The sequence below is a fragment of the Mirounga leonina genome, unplaced genomic scaffold, assembly GCF_011800145.1.
Source record: "Mirounga leonina isolate KUSES-001 unplaced genomic scaffold, KU_Mleo_1.0 Mir_173, whole genome shotgun sequence".
Lineage (NCBI taxonomy): Eukaryota > Metazoa > Chordata > Mammalia > Carnivora > Phocidae > Mirounga > Mirounga leonina.
This window is the reverse complement of record NW_023270447.1, coordinates 29,407,086-29,433,863: the sequence shown is the minus strand read 5'-3', so window position 1 is coordinate 29,433,863 and position 26,778 is coordinate 29,407,086. Positions and strand designations below refer to the sequence as shown.

At 34.7% G+C, this 26,778-nt stretch overlaps 1 protein-coding gene across 1 annotated transcript in view; it reads right to left on the bottom strand.

Moving 5' to 3' along the window:
- The window catches only part of ADGRL4 (adhesion G protein-coupled receptor L4), a 107,087-nt gene that overhangs the window by 31,678 nt on the left and 48,631 nt on the right, over positions 1-26,778 (bottom strand). Inside the window, exons 3-11 of the mRNA XM_035018179.1 lie at positions 19,384-19,536; positions 12,597-12,746; positions 11,625-11,695; positions 10,636-10,815; positions 10,343-10,526; positions 9,176-9,292; positions 4,179-4,381; positions 1,813-1,986; positions 179-382 (exon numbers count right to left, since the gene is read on the bottom strand). Of these exons, the coding sequence (XP_034874070.1) occupies positions 179-382; positions 1,813-1,986; positions 4,179-4,381; positions 9,176-9,292; positions 10,343-10,526; positions 10,636-10,815; positions 11,625-11,695; positions 12,597-12,746; positions 19,384-19,536 (1,436 nt within the window). The remainder of the gene's footprint in view (positions 1-178; positions 383-1,812; positions 1,987-4,178; positions 4,382-9,175; positions 9,293-10,342; positions 10,527-10,635; positions 10,816-11,624; positions 11,696-12,596; positions 12,747-19,383; positions 19,537-26,778) is intronic.

The window sequence follows — 26,778 nt, the reverse complement described above, 5'->3', positions numbered from 1 at the left end:
AATTGACAGGCAGGTTTTAGATATGTTAGCATTAGCAAACTTAGAAAAGACTTAGGAACAAAGTATATGGTACGTTTGCCCATTAAGCTCTTAATTATAATTCGTGATTCTATGACATATATATTTAGGAAAGTACAAATTTAGAAAACAAAATAGAGAGTAAGAGAGATCTACGTACCTTATTAGTATTTGTATTGATCCCAACGAGAAAAACTAGTTCAGCAAGGAATAGGTTACAGCAGAGATTTTTGTGAATTGTTGTTCTGGTGCTTTGAATTTCACTGAAGAACCAGAAGGTAAAAATGCATATGGAAAGGCAAATCAGTGAAATAATTATTCCTAGTTGAGTGATCCTTGTAAGAATATTATAATCTTTAATACCCTAAGGGAAAATAATAATAAAGCTGTTAAGAGAATAACTCAGTAACTTGTCAAAGGAACTACAACATATAATGAACTTCCTTTTTTGGTGAAACATTAATCAAAATGTTCATAAAATGTAAAAATACAAATGTGCATTTAGATGAGAAAAATTTTGTACCTTTGAAAATGCTTAATATTCAGGGAAATCTGATATAAATCATGTAGCACTTTAAAAGTTCTCTAATTAGTGCTTTTTTTTTCCTGGGCATAGTATATATTAGTGTATGGTTTAACAATGTTATCGTCATCAGTTTCATGATATTAGAAAGGCAATTCATTATTGTAATGTGAAAATGGTTAATTAAAACAGATTTATCAGTGGTAATAACAAGTCTTATTTCTATGCAGCAATTCATCTAAAACACATTAAACAACGGTATCAGAAATGCTGAATATATAGAATATCAAAACAGTAAAGTTGTGAGACTTTGAAATGGGAAAAGTTGGTTTTATTCTAACCAGATGAATATTTATATCTTATATAGAGAGTAGAGGCATCTTTGCTTACTTAACATTCAGGAAAAAAGTCTTTATGACTGACATTACGGTTAGGCAGATTTATTTGGCCACATTATATATTTGATGGATTCTCAGTAGACATGGAAATGAACCTATAATTTAACGAAGATTATGATACAGTGATATAAAATAAGAAACTGTATAGTGTAAAAGAAAGATATTACGGATACGAAAAACAAAACCTACTCGCTGTAGAGAGAACTTTCGTGTTTAAAAATCTTGTACAGTTCTACATTATTAAAACATTGTAATAGTTATAAATGCGCTAGTACTTACTGACCTGGTTTCAAATATTTTTAGCTAATTTGTAACTGGTAAAAATAAACTTTCAATACAAAGGCAAAGGCCCTTAAAGACCATGATACATTAAAATGTAAGTGGTTTTTAAAAGCAGCATCTGCCTTCAGCTCTGATCATGATCCCAGGGTCCTGGGATCGAGCCCCGCATCAGGCTCCCTGCTTGGCGGGAAGCCTGCTTCTCCCTCTCCCACTCCCCCTGCTTGTGTTCCCTCTCTCGCTGTGTCTCTCTCTGTCAAATAAATAAAATCTTAAAAAAAAAATAAAAATAAAGCAACATTAAAAATTAAGAGTCAATGGATAGATATTTAATGCACAACCTACTAGCTATCATAGACTAGGTAGGTCCTAGACAAAAAAAAAAATAACCAAAAATCCAGTCTAAATACGTCATACAAGGCAGGTAAGAAAACAAAGACTAAAAAAGATAGTTTTGGGGTTTTATCACTTAACTAAATATATTTGCACCCAAAGAAACATAAAAAATTAATTCTCTTGCCTGATGTATGTAAACAAGAAAAAAAAAGAAAACAGGCAGGTTTATAAATACGAAATGATGGAAAACTGTCTTACAATGGAAGAACCAGAAGACATCAGAATTGCAAAATGTGTCAGGTGGTTACAGCGGCATGAGGTGTGGGTCTCATTTGAGGACAGCAGTTCGCAGCCCTCCAAAGACCAGCTGCCATTCATCGTGTCAGATGAATAGCTCCAAAATGCACATTGACTCCTATAATTATCTGTGGTCTGAAAAAGAGACATTTTACTGATGGAAAAAAGAGAAAGAATTATATATATAGCATCACACTTCTCATATTTAAAATACCATTTCACGTATCAATATAATTACAACCATGCCTAAAAAGTAAAGCACAAAATCAACGCTAATAAATGAGTGCTGGCATTCTGTGGAAGAACTGAAGTTACTGCAACAATGCTATATTTTATCAATTCCTGTGTCACAAAAGTTGTGAGAATTATGTATTTCAAATGAGATCATTTAGAATAGTGCACAACACATAATTATCGTATGATCTTTATATGATAAATGTTTACAGAGAATATACTGGGTATTAGTCATTGACCCAAGTACTAAAAATACAATACTGAACAAAACAGAAAAAGCATTTGCACCGCTGATTTTAGATTCTCATAAGATGAGAAATTACTAAACAAGAAAAATAAACCAGGGGAAGGAGAGAGAAAGTAGTTGAGATTGGTCGGAGGAGGACTTTCTTAGGAGATGATATTAAAGCAAATACCTCGATGAAGTTAGAGTAAACCCTAAGACTTGGGAACAGAAGGTTCCGGATGAAGTGGAAAATGGAAAAGTTCTGAGTTGAGACTGGATAGGAATCTTCCAGAAACACTGGAAGCCAGTATAGTTCGGGTACAGTGAATGAGATAAAGAGCAGTTGAAGACAAGATCAGAGATAAAGTCTGATTGCATAGACTACAGAATGGTTGTTTAATAAATAGAGTTCTCTTTATCACATATTTATATTAAGTGATCATAACATAATACTATAACAGTTACTTTTAATATTCCTTTGAGGTAATGGAGAAGTATGTACTAACTGGTGAAATTGCAAATAAATTATCAGGGAATCAGGAAACTGAGGGTGTTATATATGAGATAGCTTCTATTTTTTTAGGAAAACAATGGAATCCAAATTTTATTCTCAGAAAGAGGGAAACCATGAATTATGTAGGTCTGTCATCAAAAGAAAATGATAAAAATTCATAGGGGTCATTAATTTGAATGGGAACAAGATTTGAACAGAGAGGAAGATTAAGAATAACCAACTTTTCCCATGAATTTTGGTGAAGAATTTTTATTTAAATGTGTGTTGTGTTTTGTTTTGTGATTGTGTCAGAGATTGGTGAAGTGGGTTGTCCTTGGCATCTCTTTAGCTGCCAAAACAATCCACAAGTAAAAATTGCAGAAAAACCCATCAGAGCATGTGAAAGAACAATGTTTTGATTCTAGTGTCAAAAGGTCAGTTAGCATCTAAAAATATCTAAGTTTCGTTTCCATTCTTAAAACATTTCACACCCTCTTCTGAACATAATGCCTACCAATGTTTAGGTTTGAGCTACTATTTTCTTTATCTTCTATACATTTAGTTTCTCTCTACATTAGATGTCTTTATTTACAGTGACACATTTGTATTGTGTGTAAGCATATATGTTCTTCTAGTCCCCTCCCTACCCCCATAAACATACAAATACAATTGTCCAGCTTCAAGGGTCTCCAAATGGAGCATCAGGGGTACTTTAACCACGTACTAGGACTGAAACTCTATTGAAAGTCCAAGAAACATCAACTGTAAAAAAGCAGCAAATAATCTATGATCTTTAGTTTCCTCATTCATTTTTAGGTATATAAAAACCCCCAAATACTTAGTTCTTTCTAGTGTTTATTATGATGGAGTTTTAATTACATATGAGCTTGAAAAAGATCTGAAATAACAATAAAGGAATAAAATGGTTTCCGCTAATTTCTTTATGAAATAATGTAAACTTCTCTGTGATTTTATTTTAATCAAAATTTAAATCCCTGCAAATATTATTTTAAATGGCAATTAGTAATCAAACAACTCTGTCATTACACAAATGACATTTATCTCTTTGGCTCTGATACATTTTTATAACTCATTCCTAAAAGGTATGGAGGCTTCCAAAATGAACAATGTCATTAAAAATAAAATTAAAATATAACTTAATTTCAGAGAATCAAATGTGTAAAATTCCTTGATATTTATTAGAAAGATTACAGAGCACTGAAAGTACAAAAATGATTTATAGAAAAATTAGTTGAAACTACTCTTAATTTTTAAACTCAAGAATTCACATACAATTAAAGTGACAATAAAAAAATGTTCTCTTCTCTAAATGTTTCACACTCATAACCAATAGTAACCAGAAAAACAGCTTACCTTCATGTGACTTAATGTAAATGTTATTTTTTCAAGTTCATACAACGTGGGTGGGTTCGAGCTAATTGAGACTGAAATCACTGAAGAAATGACTCTTTCTTCCTCTTCAGAATTATCAGAACTTTGAGGTTCCAATAAGTTGTCAGATGATGAAAACAAGGGACCGATACTCTTATAATATAAAAATGCGACTGCAACATTGCCTATCAATCAAATAAGTGTATTTAGTGAAATTCTTATAAAACAAAAATATATTTAGGCTCTCAAAATAAACATAAAAATTTAACAAAGTTTTTTACTCTAAGGCCAGTCATAAGAATACCTAGTCACTAAAATGTGGATCATAATAAGTACATGTCTATATAATCAAATCATATTAAGACATATTCCCTGACCTCCACGACTCTGAAACTGATCATGGACGGTAGCATTCCCTTTGCACAGGCTATATTTAGGAGAAAAATAGTCCTAGATAAATATATATCCAACTCCCGACTAAGAACCAAGGTATGCAATGTATTCACTTAAAAGATTAAAATTTGGAGTTACTACTTTGCTATGCAAAGATAGCAATTAGAAAGATGTTGGAAGAAAATTATCACTGACTTGGAGTATTAAGGAAGTTGAGAATTAAACAAGTTGTCAGACACCACTGAGTCCCACCTCATGCCCACTGAAATGTTCCTATTTAATATTGATGACATACAGTTACGCAGTCTCCAGGTAAGAAATTTACTGCCTTGGGCGCCTGGGTGGCTCAGTCATTAAGCGTCTGCCCTCGGCTCAGGTCATGATCCCAGGGTCCTGGGATCGAGTCCCACATCGGGCTCCCTGCTCGGCGGGAAGCCTGCTTCTCCCTCTCCCACTCCCCCTGCTTGTGTTCCCTCTCTCGCTGTGTCTCTCTCTGTCAAATAAATAAATAAAATCTTAAAAAAAAAAAAAAGAAGAAATTTACTGCCTTGCCAGACAGCTATTTATCTCTGCCCCTTGACACTCCCCAAATGCAGTAAGTCAGCATACAACCAGTACTAAAAATGCAACCTGATCAGTACAGATTATCATGTGACTATTTTCCCTTAGCCTAGACATTACACCTATATTAGTGGATCTCAAATTGTCTTGATTTTTGAAGCAGCTCATTATTACTGATATTAAGTATGTGAACAACTTAAAATCTAGATCTATTGTCTTTTTAAAATTGCTGTTGCCCCTTAGGTCATACACTTCCTCTATCTGTTGTACAGAATTATGGACACAAAATTTAAACGACTTTGCTTTCAGAATTTGTTCTGGTTTCAGTCATCGCTCCTACTTGTGTGGCCATGGATAAACTGTCTTGAACTTCAGCTTCTTCATTTAGAAAATGGTAATAGTAATACTCTAGCTACTTACTAGGCTAAGGTGGAGACCAAATTAAATAATACACGAGTCTTCTGTAAAACTTAAGGTTCTATATTAATGTGATTTTTGTTACATTTTTAAACTAGAAACATTCTATATTTGCTTTATTTGCTAGGACAACTTACAAAGAACTCTTTTATGTTTGTTTCCTCAAATCTGTGACACCAGAATAATGTGAAAGGCATAAAGTCACCAAAACCATAAATACAAACGTTGACTGGATCATAAAATACGAAGAACTGTGCCCTCTAGCGCCATCTTGCGTCACTGCGAGTGTGCCCCTAATCTCAGCAGGTCGGCCCAGAACCCCTGAGCGCCAACCCCAGTCCGCAGCGCGGTCTCGTTTCCGCTCCAACAAGGTGAAAAACTTGGTGAAACTACCATGAACCGGGAGAAACTCGTCAAACTGCTCAAGTGCTCACTGGTGGAAGAGAAACTGCTCGCCAGAAGAAGAGGGTGGTCCAGAGAATGGCGCCGGGAGATGATAAAAAACTTCAGTTCTCCTTAAAGAAGTTAGGGGTAAGCAGTATCTGTGGGGTTGAAGACGTATGTTCACACACTAAGCAACAGTGATCCACTTTAACAAGCCTCAAGTGCAGGCATCCCTGGGGGCGAACACTTTCACCATCACAGGCCAGGCTGAGACAAAGCTGCTGACGGAAATGCTACCCAGTATGTTAAACGAACTTGGGGCAGAGTCTGACCAGTTTAAGGAAGACCCGTTAAAGCTCTGCCCACATGATCTGTGGCTGGAGAAGCACCACTTGCCACTGGAGAGGAGGAGGAGGATGAAGTTCCAGATCTTGTGGAGAATTTTGATGAGGCTTCCAAGAATGAAGCAAACTGAATTGAGTCAACTTCTGAAGAAGATAAAACTTGAAGAAGTTAACTGGGAGCTGCTACTGTATATTAGGACAGCTTTTTAAAAAATTCTGTTCATGTCTCTGATAAAATCTAGATCTCTAATATTTTTAAGCCCAAGCCCCTTGGACACTGCAACTCTTTTCAGGGTTTGCTTAGACACAATTTGTTCTTTGCAGCTAATTAAGCTGAAGAAGCCTGGTATTGAATAAAGTTTGAAACAGGGTTAATGAAAAAGAAAAAAAAAAAAACAAAACCTAAAACAAAGACCTGTATACAAATCTGAGTCCTTCCACATGACACACAACGTCACAATAATAAATAATATTTTTGGATGTTGCTATCTATGGTTATGTGAACTAGAAATTGCCAAAATATATCATGATTCATGTTTTCTTATCTTATCTAAAAAGGTATCAAAAGAAACATCGCTAAGAGATTGCTGAAATCTATGTATATTAGATAAAAGCATTTTCCTCAACTGCCAGCTTAAGAAAATTTATATCGAAGAAAGAAATGAAGTTAGTCTAACATGGCTGGGCTAGTGACATTATGAAGACTCCATGTGATGACAACTAGCCCAGCCTTTGCCGTGGACAGACCAGGGCCTGAAGCAGGATCTGAAAACCTTTTAGGTCAACTTGACTCAGTCCAGTGGATGAACCAGTTCATATCACAGTGACTTCTCAGAAGTTGCAGTAGGAGCTGGTCCAAAATCAAATGAAGCCCCGAAAAGATAAGATGGATCTTTTAAATCTATTAATCACTCCTATCTTTTCTCAAGGAAAATATTTAACATCAAATTTTTGACTTTGGGTAAAATGTGATTCTTGCTGCATAGAATGCTCCAAAATCCCTTCTTAGCTCCGTTCTGAGTATTGTTTCAGTATTTGTCCATTCTCATCATTTGAACCTCTTCTAATTTCCATGATTTCTCATTAATTCTCGGCTTGATTTAGCTTTTAACTCTCTTATCAGATATGTACCTTCATTCAGTAAATGAGGGGTTTATTTGCTAATGACAGGAAGTAAAATTCAGTCTATTAAAAAAAAAAGATTAAAAATCCACCTGTTCTTCCATGAACCTCCCTTATTTTCCTAATAATGACACTATGCAGATTTTAACTTGAAGCCTGTGTTTTATTAATGAATTTTTATTGGTAAATAAATAATCACATGTAGACACCATAAAGCAGATTTTATCAGTTTGTTAGACTTGCCCTTATTTTTAAGTTACAACCTTAAGGAAATCAAATTTTCTCTCTGTGTTTTCTTGAGAACTGACATTATGGTCTCTTTCAAGTGTCAGAGTTTGCATGCGTGATCTTCAAATATAACAAAGGTATCATACATTTAGACAGGGTATCTTTGAGAAATTAATTCCATGACAATTTCATCATCTGTCACTATAATAAGTATTTTCAAGGGCTCTATTCTCAGCTTCTAAACACTACTCAAATTGTCTTTGAAATTTCAACAGTTTAACACAATCTTTGGATTTGCTTCTAAATATTATATGTGTGCCTGGTTAATTAGAATATGATGTAATAGGGTAAAAGCCTTGGATTCAGTGGTAGTATGGCTTAGTTATTTTTTTCTTTGTTTTATGGCCATCTGTTTCTTACCATTGTATAAAAATGACAAGAAAAAATGAAGAGGATAATATCAATGGGTTGGGAAAAAAATCCCACATTAGTGTTGTACAAAATTTTTTAAAAGGATGTTCTTGAGAATGAATGTGCGGAATATTAAAAAAATAAAGACACAATATCCATTTATGAAATGGTGTCTGTACTAGAGACCATACTGTGTTATTATATATACTTTTCACTTATATTTATGACCACCCACATATTCTTTGAGAATCTATTATAATTCACGTTTCACTTAGGTAGTATATTTTGACCTATTTGAGAATGATAACAATTCTTCTGTTGGCAGAGATTTTTTTTTTCCCTAAGTGCATTGCATTAAGACAGCAGATACGTGGTTAAAATAGCTGCTTCCCTGCCCTTAATTAGGTGACAAGGAAAAGCTGGTCAGGATTGATTTCTTTGTTAACTTCCTCCCTTCTAGTACTGGCTCTGTATTATTTGTTGATGTGCACGGAGAAAAATCCATTAACTTCATTGTGCCTTAGTTCCATTATCCATAAAGTGAGGAAATTAGGGTAGGTAATCATCACATTGCCTGCTAGTACCGGCATTCCATTTCCCAAGAAATCCTGCCTTTAGTTGAGAAGTTTATGGTACAAAGACTAAGAAATGGCAAGTGGAAAAGAAATCCAAACCTAAAACACTAACTCTCTGTCTTTGGGAACATCATTTGTCTTCCTCACACAATTATAAATTCAGCCTCCAAATAAGGAATATGAAGGATTACTGAAGAAGAAATAGTAAAAGAATCCTATGCAAATTATAGCACCGATAGTTGCTGCAAAAGAAGGAGTAAAATCACAGCTCCTTTATATATTTCATTAGAATCTCAACAATATCAAGCAGCTTCAGCGATTGGGCACAAGACAAGAAGGATATAGATATTGTCAGCTAAAATTCTCAGCATGTATTGACATCAGACCGAAAATCTTGAGTAGAAAGTCAGAAATTATGTATATAAACATCAAATATTTTCTACAGGAAACCACACGTTATGTGTACATCTGATATAATCAGAGGCATGATAAGTATTTACTGCAAATTACTGACATATTGAATATAAAACTATCAAAGTCTTACCATGTGAATCATATGCAGCTTTTCTCTTTGGAAATATCTTTATATAATCTCCATCCACATTCATATAAGGATGAGTATGTTCGATGTGATATGAATCAAAAAAGAAAGTTTTGAGAGCTGAAATAAAACCATGAAAATCATAAATTCTCTGAAGTTAGTTTAATCAATGTATTTGTTTAATGAGGGGTAATTTTATCCATCATTATTGTATTTCAACATTTTTTGGCAAGTAGAATGGGCATATTTTGAACATGCTTAGACATTATAATTTATATCTTAAAAATCTGATTCAAGTTTTAACTTTTTTGATTGCACTATAACACTCATGGTTTAATCTTTGTTAGATTAAGTAAAAGACAAAATACATATGTACACAAGGGAGCCATAAGTTATAATTACTAAATCAAAGACAAGCAACCACAATGTCTTAGAGGGTGGTATCTATAATAAAATTTACTATATGGAGAGTGATTGAATTAAATTCTTGAGTGATAATTTCCTTACCTGGGATAGTTTACCTTTTTTATTCAAGAATATCACAGAAATGCAGGGATCCTATATACTAGTCACAATGCTTGCTACTTTAAATTTGATAAGTGGTGAATCATGATATGAGATAGTGATTCTTGCATACTTATTGCTGCAGAGCAAGATGTCACCCACACAATATAATGTAGATGTATGCAATGATTATCAGAAAAAGTTCTTTGTTTCCTCAGAGCAACTTTATAGGCATCTTTAATTTGATTCAAGATTCTGAATGTTTTAAATAGGAGATTGCATGAAGCAGGAAACATTCTAGTTTGCTAAGTTGATTGCTTCATATCAGAAAATCTGTCTAGAACTATCTTTGGCCAAGGTAGATCCTAACAAGTCATAAGATGACTAACTCAAAATGACAAGGCAGTAATGTACTCTGAGCATTTAAATGCTAGACAGCTCAGGAATAGGACAAGGTGAAGATTGTAGGAAGGAGGCAATATTATGTATTCATCCTTTTTACTCATACTTCATTCATATTACTCTTGTAATGTACATTGCCATTCATTTGTGCATTGATGAAACAGGTGACAATTTAATTAACGGTATCTTAAATACTTTCTTTCCCTTTTGAGAATGGCCTGTTCGGCAGACACTGTTGTTTTGAAATTGACCTTGGCCCCTTACCTATATCACTTGAATTAGTATTGAACTGAGTAGTCTTTTGGAAGTTCTGAGATATCCTTAAGGTAGCCTGTTCAGCAGCATGCATCAGTTTTGTGAGATGAGTTCTTCTACGATTCATAGACAACTTGTCCCAAACTATAAATACGTCCTTTTGAACAAAATTATTCACAGTTTTTACAAATTCCTGTTGAAAAAAAAAAGTGTGTCTTTTAAAAATGTTGGAATCCATGAATCACAGATGTAAGGAAAAGTTTAAAGCTCAGTTATATTGAGTTAAAGCTCAACATACTTACAGTAAGAGTTGAATTAGAAAGGGTGTCCTTGGCTGAATTAGTGATATTCGTGTCACCCAGTAATGGGGATGATTTAGATAATATTTCTATATATGTAATTATATCCATCGGTGAAAGATCTTTCACAGAATCTCTATAGATTTCTTGTAGCAAAGCCACAGGTTCCTTTATGTGTCTAAACTGTACAAAAATGAGTCCAGGGAAAAGAAACCAATTTAGAGTACTACTGGATCTTTTTAAGAATAAAGGCTGTATGTTAAATTTATTCTAAGTTTGGTTTTCTTGAGCTAATTGTTAATAAGTTATCAGACTACACCTAAACCATAACATGCAGCACTGAAACTTGAAATTATTTATAAAAGGTTAGCAAATAAAAAGTACAGAAATTAGAAAAGAAACAGAATGTTTGAATTAATAACTTTTAAAAACTAGCTTTTAAAAGTTATAATATATGATAATGTATTTTGAATTAGATTTTAATCAACCAGAGAAAATTCTTTACAATGTGATATATTGGAAATTTGCTTTTAGCTCACTGTTGGTCATGTTGAGAGTCACACTTTCAATCACATGACAATTCTGTGAATGTCCTACTTTATTTACTCTTTGAAATATTTCCTTTGAAGTACAAAATGTCCTTGCATTCATTATGTCTTCTTAGAATGTGGGAACGGGCCTGGGTTCAAAGTGTGTTTTTATTATTCTATTCATCAACTTTCTTTATATGTTGAAAACAAAATTTCCGGTATACTAAACAGTGAAAAAGTAATATACATTAAATATCTCAAAGTCTTCCTCAATACTTTGCGGATTTTCAAATTGATCCTTTCTGTGACTCAAACTACTTAAATCTCTATATGTAAATAGTTTCAAATCTACATGAAGATCAACTGGTTGCTATTCTATTTAAAATGTGACATAGGAAGGATTTTAATGGAAACCAAAAATGTCAAAATATAATAAATTCTTAATCTAACTAGTTTACTTACTTTTGTTAACATTCTATCAATATTTGCAGCAATACAGGCATTATCTAGATGGCAGTTTGCACTCACATTTTCTGTAGAAAAAGAAAATAGATTCTGTAGTAAGTTTTTTAAAATATTTTTTCCTGGGGTGCCTGAGTGACTCAGCCGGTTAAGCATCTGCCTTTCTGCTCAGGTCATGATCCAGGAGTCCTGGGATCTAGTCCCCACATCGGGCTCCCTGCTTCTCCTTCTGCCCCTCACCCTGCTCATGCTCTCTTGTCTCTCAAATAAATAAATAACATAAATAAATGAAATATTTTTTCCTAAGATGATTATATTGATTCCAATAATTTTACTCCCTTATTTAAATCTTAAAAACACATTCTTAACACCTGAGTTTTATTTTTTGTTTTACTCGTTAACATTTGACTTTTTAATTATTTAAAAAAATTATTCATAATGAAATACACATTTATTTTCATTTTATTCATTTATTTTCCTTATTTATTTCCATTTGTTATTTGTTTTTATTCATTAGGATACACAATATTTTATGGAAAATGGAAGACTGTAATTACCCTGCATGTTAACTACATATGTTAATACATAAAACATATGGTCTACTTCTTCCATTAAATAAAAACGATACCTCTTCTTATTTCATTATATAGATAATAATGGAATACTGGCACATTTCTGGGCGCCTGGGTGGCTCACTTGGTTAAGCGTCTGCCTTCAGCTTAGGTCATGATCCCAGAATCCTGGGATCGAGTCCCACGTCGGGCTCCCTGCTCAGCTGGGAGTCTGCTTCTCCCTCTACCCTTCCCCCCTGCTCATGATCTCTCTCTCTCTCTCTCTCAAATAAATAAATAAAATTAAAAAAATACTGGCACATTTCTTAGAAGATGTAGTTCTTTGTATGCTTTACTACTGTGTAGCATTATATTTTATATAGTTCTTCGATAATACATAAAATATAATCATATGACTTACCTTGGCAGTAAGTGCCATCATTAGGTGTGAACTGTGATTTTCCTGTGGATGTCTGATAACCTTCCTTGCAGGAGCAATTATACCCACCATCCACGTTTTCACACACTGCATGATCTCCACAGGCAGCTGATTCACTGCACTCATCTATATCTGAAAATATTTGAAAAATTAAATTTTTTATTTAGTACTTATATACAATTGCTACCTTGCTGATACAGTTATATATGGTTAATGATTTCATCAAATTTTATAAGAAAGCAAGGAAAATTTCATCATTTGGAAAACAGCAGAGCAAACATAGCTGCATATATTTTTTTTAAACCCTGATTTGGTCAATCCATTTTGAAAGCATATTAAAAAATGTCATTCATGGATCAAACTCTTGAATTATTTTCTAAGTAGAATGATTCATCCACAAAGTCATTAAAATAATTTCCATTATTGACAATTTAACATTTAGTCCTAATTGAATAAAGACCCAATTTTTAAAATACATCTAAAATTCTTTGTTTTCTACTATTAAACTAAATCGATTGTAACAGCTCAGTTTAATCTGGAGGATAAAAAAGAATAGCCCATTTTCTTTCCAAAGCTTGATTTTTGCACGTAAGTTATTCTAAAAATTAGCAAATGTGTGATTCAACTCCCTTAAAATTTTACCACAACTTATTACTTTTGTGCAGGTTATTTTTTACTATGATTCTGAATACACAGTCATCATAGATAAAGTAACAAATTGTACAGAATTAAGTCTTAGATTTTCAGTAGTCATATATCAGAGTCACAGTAAAAATGTTAGGTTTTAAGCTCATATAATTTATATTCTTAATTTAAAATTTTACATACTGCAGTGAAATATGTCTTAAAGTTATAAATAGAGTATAAATACTCTGCCAGTAGGCAGAGTTCCAATAGGGAATGATTCCAAGGAACAGAAGAGTCCAGATCATTACCTTAAGCTAATGCAAAGATTTTTGTGTTCCCAGCCTGGCTCTGACATCTTAGAGATACTCTATATTAGATTAATGAATAAACCTGTAATCTTAAGTATAAAATTTGATTTTTTTAAAAAACTAATAGAGTGCCACAATACTGTTTGCCATAAAAAAAGGGGAGTAATCGAAGTCCAACTTAAAAGGTCATCTAGCTAGTTATCTTAAAAGTAGTTGATCCTAATTTTTCACTTCAAAAATGCAATGAAGGCACAGAATAACATTAAAACTCAAACCACTGAAAAACTGAAACTGACAGTAGCCTCTTGGTAGTTCTTGAAGAAACGTCCATTAGCTAGAAAGGCAATGGTATTAGATTTAAGAAGACAAGTCATAGGCCCAAGAAAGGGGTAGAAAACTCCTTGTTCTTCTGCCAAACCTATATATTCATAATCTGCACTCCCCAGAGATCCAAGTATACTACTTTTCAAGAAACAGGAGTACTATCCTAGCACCCTCATCCTCTTCCTCTCATTTCTGTATGTGTGTGTTTAGAGACTGCCACTCCACACACACACACACACACACACACACACACACAGAAAATAAAGTAGGGCATAAGCAATAGCAGGTTGATCCTTAAGATATAGTGAACTGTCAAGGAAAGCATTCCAGGTAAGGGTAAAAAAAAGAAGCCATGTGGAAGTGCAGACTGGGGTTATTATTTTTCATGAAATCCATGAGGTGAGAAAAAATATATAAGAAAACAAAAGACTAGTCTTTTCTGGAGCAGGGCTGAAGAAGTAGCATGTACTATACCCAAATGGAGATAACACCCAATGAAGATGTGAACAGACCTATGTGGTATCATAAACAGAAAAATTTATTTTATGAATAAGAAACTTATGTTTTCTGAATGCCCACATTTCCTATTTTTAGATGTCTTATATGGCTAACAGGAAATGAGGTGTTGATTTCTCTCAATTTTAAAATTATTTAAAGGTGCAAATTGTCTTGGGAATGTTGTCCCAAATCCATCTCTAAGCAACATACAAATATTTTTTTTAAAGATTTTTATTTATTTATTTGACAGAGAGAGAGCGAACACAAGCAGGGAGAGTGGAAGAGGGAGAAGCAGACTCTCTGCTTAACAGGGAGCCCGACACAGAGCTCCATCCCAAGACCCTGGGATCATGACCTGAGCCGAAGGCAGACGCTTAACAACTGAGCCACCCAGGTGCTCCAGCAACATACAAATCTTGGCAAACTCAACATCCATCCTCTCTCTTGTATTCTGGAAACAGGGGTATATAATCTTGTTGCTCAGAACCAACTGTGTTTTAGTTTTTCTCTGTGCATCCTCCACATCCGTGGTGCTTGTTGGGTTTCTGCTCTAGTTCAAGCCTTCCTACCACCGCTCGCTTAGCTAGTTATTATCCCAAAATGTCAGCCTTGGACCAAGTAGGGTATTTCAACCTCTGAATTCACCAAGCAACAAAATGGCAATCTGTAAAAAAAAAATAAGGAGGTAGTCTCCTGGGAGACCAGCATTCAAAATTAGGATTATGCAAATTTTAATATTCTGACTCCAAATGTTATATAGAATATTAATTAACCTACCAAAGTAATGCTTTTCAAATCTTAATCATCCCATCAAAGTCATGTTTTCCAAATTGTTTGGACTTTTCTTTTCTTGGACAAATACTTTTTGATTTTATAACTTTTTACTCAAATGTGGAAGTGAGGTTTGCTGAATTTGATGTCCCTCTCACTCTGTTTATTGAATCTAACCTAGTAACTGGTTATGCCTCTACTTGTTAGCATATCACTCTATGCCCCTTGCTACCTAGTAATATAGAGAGAATCATAAAATATTGAAAGAGTATGCCATGCCAAAATGAACATGACTGCTATTTTGCAGCAAGATCTACACCCACTTTTCTGGCAATCTCTTGCATGGCCTCATTAGCTGGAATCTAATAACAACACTATGTATCCTTCTTCCTACAGGTAAAGGCCCTGTAGAAGATTTTAATTCAAATCCTAGTTATAATACTCATTAGCCTTGTGACTTTGGGTAATACTATAAAAAAAATAGCTTTTACCTTAAAAGAATTCTTTTTTCTAACAAATGAGGAAATGTATGTAAAGGTGTTTTGAAGTTGTGCCCAAGATATAATAGGCCCAGTGATTCTATTCATATTGTGTGTTTTCTTAATAGCAGGAGCCCTGTGAATATGTAGGTTTGGAGAAAACAGATCAATAATGAGTGTCTCATTAGACTGCTATGTCTTAGTATTCCCCAGATATGTAAAAGAGGAAAAGAACCCCCACCTCATCTTAGTAAAAGTTAAATTGCTATTACGTAATTATTTCAGTCAGGCTAGAATTGACATACCATATTTAATAACTGATCCGCTTTTTCTACCACCAACCTAACGCTCAGCTTAATGCTAATAACTTGATTTTGCCAAGCGTAAGCACATCATAACAATCATTTGCTTGTTTTGCACATCAAAAAATTCACTTGCTCCTTTTTCATTAGTGAAGTTATGCTTGTTTCTCATGTTTACAATGAGCCAACCCAGCAGCAGTTTATCATAATCTTCTTTCAAAACATGATCCTATGATTGTTTTGATTCTTATCATTTTCATCAATAACTGAATTGTCTAATGTTTAACTCACAGACTGTGAAAAAAAGATAACACATTCAATTACTGAAAGTAATTTGCAAAGACAAAACTGCATGTTAATATTATCCAAAGCCAGAAAAAAAATCTGAAATTATCAGCGTACCCAAGGCAATAAGACATACAAAATTATAAGCAGTAAACACTGCTCTTCAGCACGTGGTAAATGTGAAGGAGTTCTTGGGTTGTACTCATTTGGCCTTGGGAGAATTCACTGTCTTATTGGATGCCTCGGTTTTCCCATTTGTGAAATATGAGTCTGGAACCAGGTCTCTCGGGAGCTAGGGATCTGAAATTCTGTTTTACTGTAATTCCATTTGCTTTAAATGTTCAGGATGCTAAATTTCCCTCAAAGCCTTCTGCAACAAAATTACCTTCTCTGTGGACAACAGTATTTGAATATAGACTAAAGGTAGAGAATTTTGCTTGGGTCATTTCTTGCCCTGAATCAGGGTTTTTCATTATCTACTTATAGAGGTTCTTAATGAGTATAATTACCAGACATGTTAAATTTAAGGATAAACTAAACTTTCAAATCAGACGTGATACAGTACAAGGCGATATACTAACGTAAAAGGAAACAGAATTATAGTTCTCTGTTCAAATTCCCTGAAGATTATCATAGTGCATAATGAAAATTACTATAGGACTAGAGAGGGGAAAAAAAGATATAGCTGTTCTGCTGCTCAAAAAAGCTTAATCCTTAAGGACAACAAAATTGGTGAGAAATAACCATTTTCCAGAGAATGAATTTTTCAGTGAATAATCCATCAAACAAAACAGGTAGAAGCTGAAGGACTCAATGTTGGGTACTGGGTTTTAATATAGTTCTTGTGCTTACTCATTACTTAAAATAGCTAAAAAGGGAATTAGCCAAAACTTAGGCCCATTCCACAGTATCTCAATAATAAATGAGTATTGGGAGAAAGAGTCTGAAATTATAAATCTGTTATACTTCCATAAAACGTTGGCATTCAATCATCTCTTTGTGTGTGTGTTTTCTCTGTGTCTGTGATTCAATTTTTTTCTAATACAGGAATTCTCTACTTGTAGGGAACACAGACAGAGAAATATAGCCTTTTGTGAATTGAGGCATATTAAAAGTAAACACGCTCAGATGAAAAGACAGATGTCTTCAAGAGACAAGAGGGAATGGAGAGCATAGTTAAAATTGTATTAAATTCCAGTGATTAAGATGTTGTAAGTTCTATTTCTTCACTAACTGGAAAATTCTAGTAAAGCTTACAGAGCTCTATAATTAGAACTTAACAACTAAAGGTAAAATGCATAACATATATACATAACATTCTAAGAAGACTAGCAACTAGAGTAGGGGCTTGAGAACAAATAGTGAGATATACAAGTTTTCTGGACAGAGCTTCATAGATTACTTCCTGAATATACTGTAAAGTTATATACTATAAAACTTTTTGCTGAAAACACTAAAGATAAAATTTATCCTTCAACACAAGGTGTCTGGGTGGCTCAGTCAGTTAAGGGTCTGCCTTTGGCTCAGGTCATGATCTCAGGGTCCTGGAATCTAGCCCCACATTGGGCTCCCTACTCAGCGGGGAGTCTGCTTCTCCCTTCCCTCTGCCCCTCCCCCCAGCTCATGCTCTCTCTCTCTCTCTCTCTCTCAAATAAATAAATAAAATACTAAAAAAAAATCGTTCAACAAAAATTGTCCTATTTTCTCATATTTTAAATCCTTTATGCCCTTGCAAAAACATGATCCACTGCATTTGCATGATTCAGATCAATGCATAAGATTTAGATGGCCACCCATTTTTGCCTCCCATGCCCTTCCAGATACAAGACTGTGATTCTAATCCTCCCTTTATCCTAAACATGTGAATCTGGACTAACCTCCACATCCCTTGGGTATCAAATGAGAATACATTGTTTTCTGTTTATTTAGCAGAGTAAATATTGTGAAACCATAGGTACATGAGACCAGATAATTTCTTTGATACAGACATTTCACTGATAAAGTTTCTTTGAACATTGTCTCCTAACTTATCATGTGTTAATAATAACATTGTTAGATTTCTCCTTAGCTTACTGACGAGAGTCTCAGTAGGGAACTAATCAAAGCCTTTGATGTGATCTAGATTAACTTCAATATCTCTCTTTTATCTAACTATGTAAAGTAGAAGCAGCATATTACCCTTGTCCATGTTGCATATAGGTCTTGGTTTCTAGTCTAATTTCTTCTCCTGGCCAATGACTTCACTCTCAGGGCCTCAGTTCATGTATTAATTTTGCAGATTACTATCGGCCATAATAAATTAAGCTAATTGTTGGTAAACTGGACAGTTTTGTATAAACCATGACAAAGATGATTTATAACTTGTTTTCAAAGTTTAAGTCTTTGGCTCCAGAGAATTTGCCTCTGAAAATTGTTCATCTTTTTGAATTTACTAAACAATCTTTTTTTCTCAGACTGTAATCCAAATATTGTAGGATCTGGTATATCAAATGCATGACCAAATTATAATAGAAGGACATTTAAAAACTTCTAGATACTCTCTTCAGACTCAGAATAATTTCACATAGGGATTTCGTTGAAATTATTATCATTCCAGAGGACATTTTAGTAAGCCTGAAATGATTTTCTAAATAGGACTCTACTTAGAAACTAAAAACATTAGTTTTTCTGAACATTAATAGTTACACTTCATGCAGGTCTTCAGTGTAACTACCTTTCAGCAGACAATACTAAAAGCACTAGAACAATTCTTTTATAACTAATGCCTTTCTGAATATTTTCTGAGAAAATGTGGAGCCCATCTCAGAGTGTATATTTATAAAAGCATCAATATCTTGCCATGCAAATGATAATTTTCTTGAGTCAACATATTAAAGTGTAAACATCTACTCTGTTGTTTGTCACCATGCTAGATCTCATACTTTCATGATTTTTTTTCTCGTAAACTGCTTGATTTTCTCCCCCAAAATATTTTCCTTACATCCTTAGATAAAGATTCCATAGTATCTGATTATATAGCATTAGAGAACTAAAGGAATTGATGAAGTTTCTAAAAGTATTACACAACTAGGGTGCACTCAGGGACTGGTAGAATTTGGTCCAGATAATATCTAACCTCTGGAGGTAATAAGCAGTAAGAAATAGGTACAAATTTAAGTTAGGTAGTCAAACTTACCTATGCAGATGGTTCCATCATTAGTGATAAACCTGTCCTGGTTACTGCTGGATCTGAAACCAGGGGCACACATACAGTAGTAACTTCCCTCTGTGTTAGTGCAGTTGGCATTTTCACCACAGGGCTGGGTCAAATTTCCACACTCATTATCATCTGTGGAAATATCAATTTAAAGCATTATTTTTATATAATTGAAATTAATTTCTAATATTTTCCACCAGTATTTGGGAACCGTGACTGTTAAATAGTTTAATGTAATGCGATGTCAATATTTAGGAAAAGTTAACAGTACACATTCCACACTTATTTTTATTTATAATGTGACACTTCCTTTGTAGTTGCAAACAAATAGAATCTCTTCTGAAAACACTGAACATAGTTATTGAAAATATATTGGAACATGTTCCAAATTTTATATGTAATTTAATAATAATAATGTCAATACATTATACTCCTTTGTAAATTTACAATACTCTCTATAATTAGTCAAAAGCATACCATAAGTTAAAACATCAGAGATTACAAATTGACATGCTCTAATCATGTACCATTTATTTTTATTACTTATTCCCTAGAAGAATTTTGCATTACTAGGTTGACATCTCTTCACTTATTAATGAATTTATTCATTAAATACTATGTGCATTTTATTGTCCTATAGAAGAGCATACAAAAAAACATATCATAGTCCATGGTCCCTACCTTCTAGAATTTAATACAATTTATCAGAAACCATATAGGTTCATAAGCCTTTGTAAAAATCAGAAAGCAGGGGCGCCTGGGTGGATTAGTTGGTTAAGCAACTGCCTTCGGCTCAGGTCATGATCCTGGAGTCCCAGGATCGAGTCCCGCATCGGACTCCCTGCTCAGCGGGGAGTCTGCTTCTCCCTCTGATCCTCCCCCTCTCATGCTCTCTGTCTCCCATTCTCTCTCTCAGATAAATAAATAAAAAAAAAATCTTTAAAAAAAAATCAGAAAGCAAATTTATACTACCTGTCAAGTAAATAAAACAGAAAATAAGTGCTTTTCAGAAGAGATCATAATAGGCTGGAGGAGAAAGAGAATATCTTCAGGTGACATTAAATCTTGTGGGTTGAATTATGTCTCACAAAAAGATATGTTCAAGTCCTAATCCTGTGTCTTGTGAGTATGACTTTAGAAACAGGACCTTTGCAGATGTAACCAAGTTAAGACGAGGTTACACAGAATTAGGTGGGCCCTAATCCAGTCGCTGGTATCCTTATAATTAAATATATGAGAAATTTGGACATGAAGACACAGAGGAGAAGGCTATGTGGAAACAGAGGAAGAGCTTGAAGTGATGCAGCTGCAAGCCAAGGGATGCCAAGAACAGAATAGCTGGCAACCACTAGGAGCTAGAAAGAGACAAGAAAGGATTCTTCCCTAGACCCTTTGGAGGGAACATGACCCTTCCAACACCTTGATTTCAGACTTCTAGCTTCTAGAACTGGGGACGCTACGTTTGTGTTGTTTTGAGCCTCCAAGTTGGTGCTAGTTTTCAAGGCAGCCTTTGGAAACAAATGGACCCGAACTGGACAATCCAGGGTAGGTAAGTACTGGTTAGAGAGAAGACAGGTCATGAAAAGGAAGACAGAATGTTGGGCAAAGAAGCAAGCATTAGGTAACTGAAACACTTCTGAAGGTAGAGGGAAGCCAAATTGGGGAGCACAGAGAGAAACCATAGGGGAATCGCTCTAAAAACAAGTTTGAAAAATATCTTTAATTTTTATCCCCCATTTTTATCAAACCAAGTTTAATTTCTCTTTGAGAATGAACTGTATGACATTTAATTTGTACACAGGCTATTGCAGACATACGGTGATAACTAAAAGTTGGAGATTTTTCCAAATGTTTTATAAATATGAATTCATTGAATCCTTATGTAAGGTCTAGGAGAAGGTACCATTGTTATCCCCTCTAACTGCTGAAGAAAAGAAGGAATAGAGAGAAACATTAACTTGCCAACATCACACAGCTATTCAGTTGCAGAGCCAGGTAGTTCGGTTCCAAAGCCTGTTCTCTTAAATGTTGCATCCTGCTGCTTCTGTGAGAATTATTTTAAAATGCCAAAATGTATAATAAGAATTTATCAAATGAATTATGGGTCTATTTTGAGAGATGGAAAGAGACTGAGGTAGATTTCCGAAGGAAAATGGAGACTTTATTTGCATGCTATTTTTTTTTTTTTAATTTGAGAGAGAGACAGAGAGAGCATTCGTTGGGGGGAGGGGCAGAGGGAGAGGGACAAGCAGCCTCCCTGCAAGCAGGGCTTGATCCCAGGACCCTGAGATCATGATTTGAGCTTAACCAACTGAACCACCCAGGCACCCCTGCATTCTATTTTTAACTTAAATTTTATTTCCACTTACTCATTTTCAAACAGTAAGGATATATGCATAGATGTTAACATATGGTAGAAACTAGGGGTGAATTCCTCTCTTTTTTTTTTCAAAAATGACTACTATGGACAGGTCAGGTAAGATTTGCAAATCCTATCCTTTCAAGATATTCAACCTATATAGTCCTATTCCATAATTTTATTTTAATATTTATATGCTTTATCACTTTGACTTATTGTATTAATTATATAGGCTAAGTGCTATAAATGTATCCAAACATGTAATGGCTCAGTACAATAAAAAGATTATTTACTGCTCTAGTCAGAGAGCAAGGTTAGTGTTCTGGTCATTCTTTCACAATGGTTCAGGGACACGGGCTTGTTCCATCTAATGGCTCCACCACCCCATAGGGCCTCCAGGCTCTCTGTATTGATCCAGGTAGGGAGTTAGGGGAGAATAGGGCATAAAAGAGTCATCCATCACTTTGGTCCACATTCTATTCACCAGAATTCATTCACATGGCCACACCTGACTATAAGGGAGGCTGGTGGCCATAGGCCAGGAAGAAGAAAGAAAAGATTTTGAATAGTCAGAGCTTTCTGCCATATTTATTCTTTCATGAGTACAATGACATTTGAATAATGAAAGCAGACATATATGAATACCAAAAAAATTTACCAAATATAAGAAAATCTAGTTGATTAATACCAAACATACATAAATTAATTGACTGGAACACAAAAGGGAAGATAACATTATATTTTTGAAGTTACTGTAATTTCCTTAATCAGTAAGTATCATTTAAATTAGGCATATCCATTGCATTAATAGCTTTTACTCTTCCCTTGGCCAATCATTTATTTTGTATGTTTTCAATTTGTTTTGATAGTTTGATATTGTGCCTCTTATGGAGGCTAAAAGAAGAACCATGGCCCTGCCTCTGCCCTTCAGAATCTGCGCATCTTGACAAGAGGGGAGGGGTAAGCAGAGAACACAGAAATGCATATGTGGTGAAAGAAGACTCTGCAAGAGTAAAGGATGGCCTTATTCCTTTTGCTCGAGTGGGGAAAGAGGGCAGAAGAGATTTATGGAGTCTGAAAGGATGAGGTTTTCATGCATTACATTTTTATATAATTCTATTTGGACATAATTTTACATATTATGGAACTCTTTAAAAATGTTATGGAAGGAGAAGGAAATAATGTAGTTGATGTCTTTTCACTTCCCACCTGACTACAGGGTAGTTTCCTAACTTGTGGCATCCATGGGAGCACGTTTTAAGACATGGTTGTCTGACATGATTACTACCATTCACTGAAGGCTCCCAATGAACCAGGCATTGTACTAAGCACTTCATATACATTATCTGACATTCATTTTTAATCCTCATATAAACCTAATGATGCAGACATGATTCCTATTTTACAAATAAAACTGAAATATAAAAAGTTGGATTACCTTGCCCAAAGGCACACAACTAATAAGTGGCAAAGTCTGATTCAAGCCTGGAGCTTTCTGAATGTCAAAGTGATCTCATTTTTCTTAAATACTACATTATAAAAGAGTTCATAGTGGTAATAGCTACCATTTATTGAGTGTTTATTATGTGCTAGTCACTGTGATAGAGAGATTACTGTAAAATGGAAAATACATTATGACTACCTCAGAAAATTGTCAAGAGGACTAAAGAAATTGATGTTCAGACAATTCTTAGAGTGGTGCCTAGCATGTAGTAAGCACTATGTACAGGATGTTAATCTCCTTATTTAAAAAATATTACTATTGCTATTTAAATTGCTAGAAATCTGGTCCTGTTAACACGCTCCTTAAAATTCTTAACAGCTACCTGGCCTTAGTGTGTAATGTTATCTCTTCTCTATGTGGAAGGGAGCTTCTGATCTGGGAGCCAGTTTAAAACCTTTATCTTTACACAGGTATAATAATAAAGATATTTGTAAAAACTTTATAATGTAAGATCTTACAATTAGTTTTCCCATAGTTCAATTTTTTTTTAAAGAATTTTTTTTTTTTATTTATTCATTTGAGACAGAGAGATACAGAGAGAGAGACAGAGTAGGAGCAGTAGGGAGAGGCAGAGGGAGAGGGAGAAGCAGACTCCCCGCTGAGCAGGGAGCCTGATGCGGGGCTTGATCCCAGGAACTGGAGATCATGACCTGAGCCGAAGGCAGATGCTTAATGACTGAGCCACCCAGGCGCCCCTCCCACAGTTCAACTTTTACAATTTCAGTAATTTATTTTATTATTTTTTAAGATTTTATTTATTTGAGACAGAGGAGAGAGCAAGCATGAGCAGGGGAAGGGGAAGAAAGAGAGGAAGACTCCCTCCTGAGCAGGGAGACTGACACAGGGGTTCGATCCCCAGACCCTGAGATCATGACCTGAGCTGAAGGCAGATTTTTAACTGACTGAGCCACCCTGGCACCCCAAGTAAGATAAATTTTGAATGGCTTTATATAAACTGTGCTGTAAGTTAATACTTCATTAAGAGGTAATACTTTATTAACATGTGTGTATTTAATTATTAATTTATTCTGTATACAAGATATATTCTATAACTCTAATGACAATATATACACATATACTCAGAGCAAGCATATATGTTTATGTATGTATACACAAAAAACTATTAAAATTAACTGAGAGTAGCTCACAAATTGAACACAATCATCTAAATCAAGTAAAAGAAAAATATTTCATAACACGGGGTTTGATTCAGTCATTTAGTTACTCAAATATTTATGGAGTCTCCTAGTTCCCAAATGTGAATATGGTCTATACTGGGAAATAAGTAAAAATTAATCAAAAAGTCAGGATATGTGCCCTGCTGTCAGAGTTCACATTCTAAAGCAAGTTAACACAGGAGCATATAATTGAGTTCTTATTAAAATAAAAGTTTCAATTTTTATCTCAAAATTTGACTCCTTTTACAGCATACTGGGAGAAGTTTATATTAACTTTAAAAGAAATTGTGCCCTCAGATCAGTTATTGGTAATATAGAGAACGAGGAAGATTGTATCCCTTGTGGTCTATAGCTGAAAAATGATATGCAAAAATACAGAGAAAAAGGACTCACTAGGTCTGAGGTATTGGTCAGAGTCCAAGAAAATGAGACACTTTATATCAACTGATTATGTTTCTAAAAATAAATTAACGTGGCAGTAAGTTACTGGACTCCAACACATTTTTTAAAGTCTTGGGTAAGATTATTAATAGGCAGAAAAAGGAGATTAACAATGATTTTTGTGTCTTTCTCTACTGTATGGTTTTGAGCACTTGACCTCTTAGCTTTCTTATCAAGAATTGGGAAATAAAAGTATTTTGTTATCTCTCTCCCAATCTTCTGGACTGGATATACAATAAGGACTAATTCCCTAATGGTCTGAGTCAAATCTTGTTTCATAAAATAGCACTTATCTGAAAGTAACCTCCTCTCTTCCCCCAAGATAGTGGAGATAGGCAAGAAATTATCTTCGTGAAGTAATATATAAATTTCAAGTATTTAAATAGCCTTAAACTTTCCAGTGTCCAAATTCATAATAATTAATTTTCAAGGAGAAAGTTTCTTTGGATGGATATAATATAGGAAAATAGAAGCCTGCTTCTTTTGTGCTCTAATTTCCATTGTTCAAATCAATTGACCAGTTATGTTACCCACTCTCTGTAACTCTATATTTAATCCTTCTTCTAGGATTATAAAATAAACATTTAGATTAGAATATCACTTGAAAAATTCATCATTACACCATTAAGTTGGAGATAATTTTTAAAAAATTTATCAAAAACTGTTAAGAGAAATATTAACATTCCTTCAGCAAAAATTTTTCATGGTTCATGTAGAACACACGGAGTTGAGCACTTCAAGAACAAAAGCATCCTCATCCTGTAACCCAACAGGATCCATGGCTATTGGAGAAGATGGACAAAGGCCCAAATTATTGCGGTGTGTGTAACAAACACAAGGGGGTATTTAGCAGTACAGTGGTAACTCAGAGAGGAGAACGTTTCCCTGGGCAAGTTTTCAGGATAGAAGGGTGGAGGTTATTTACAGGAAAGGTTTAGAAGAGGAGGGGATGCTGGAGCCAGTCACTGAAGTATAAGAATTTAGACAAACTAAAGGGGTCCCCAGTAATCCTTTCAAAGGAAAGGGCTTACCCCAAGGCCTGGAGGCCTGCACCAGCAGCATACTTTACAACAGAGCTATGTTGTAGAACACTGGGTATGAGGGTAGAGGGTGAAGGGCAAGACTCTGTGCAGGTAGGCATGGCCTAAACTCAGAAAAACACTTGCTAAGAATTTGGGACTATATTCAGTGGGTAAAAAAATGACCATCATCAGATTTATGTAGTGGAGAAATCTGATTAGATTTGAATTTCAAAACAGGTTTGGAAAGATAAGGAAAATTAGCTAAGATCCCGGTAGACCAGGCAGAACACTACAAGACACGAAGAACCAACCAAAGCAGAATCAAGGAGAAAGTGGGGTAGGTTATATTTCAGAAATATTTAGGGGTTAAAAATCAGGGATGTGGGGAGAGAAAGGGAAGTGGTTAAGATTAAACGAGATTAGGCATGAATTGAAAATTGTATCAACTGGATAATGGCTACATGTGGATCTTTATATTATTATTATTTTTTTTACTCTTGTGTGTTTGGATTTTTTATAATAAAATAATTTTTAAAATATCAGTGGGGATTACAGACTAATTGGATATGAGTTAGTTGGAGAGGGAGAAGGCAGGGATGACTCCCAGGTTCCCACGGGGAGGAATTTGGCTGATAAATTGATTCACTTACCAGGACAGGGAGAAGCAGAAGAGGAGCTTCCTTTTGGGCTAAGGAGGGAGTTTGCTTTTGGACAAGGAAAGATTGAGGTGCCTTTAGGACATTAAGATAGTATTAACAATTGGACAGTCAATCATATACCCGTAAATTATTTAATCACGAGGTAACACTCAAGGCTCCCTCCTCTTCCAGAGGATTCATCAGAATCAAGAGCCTGGCATTTACTCAGCTC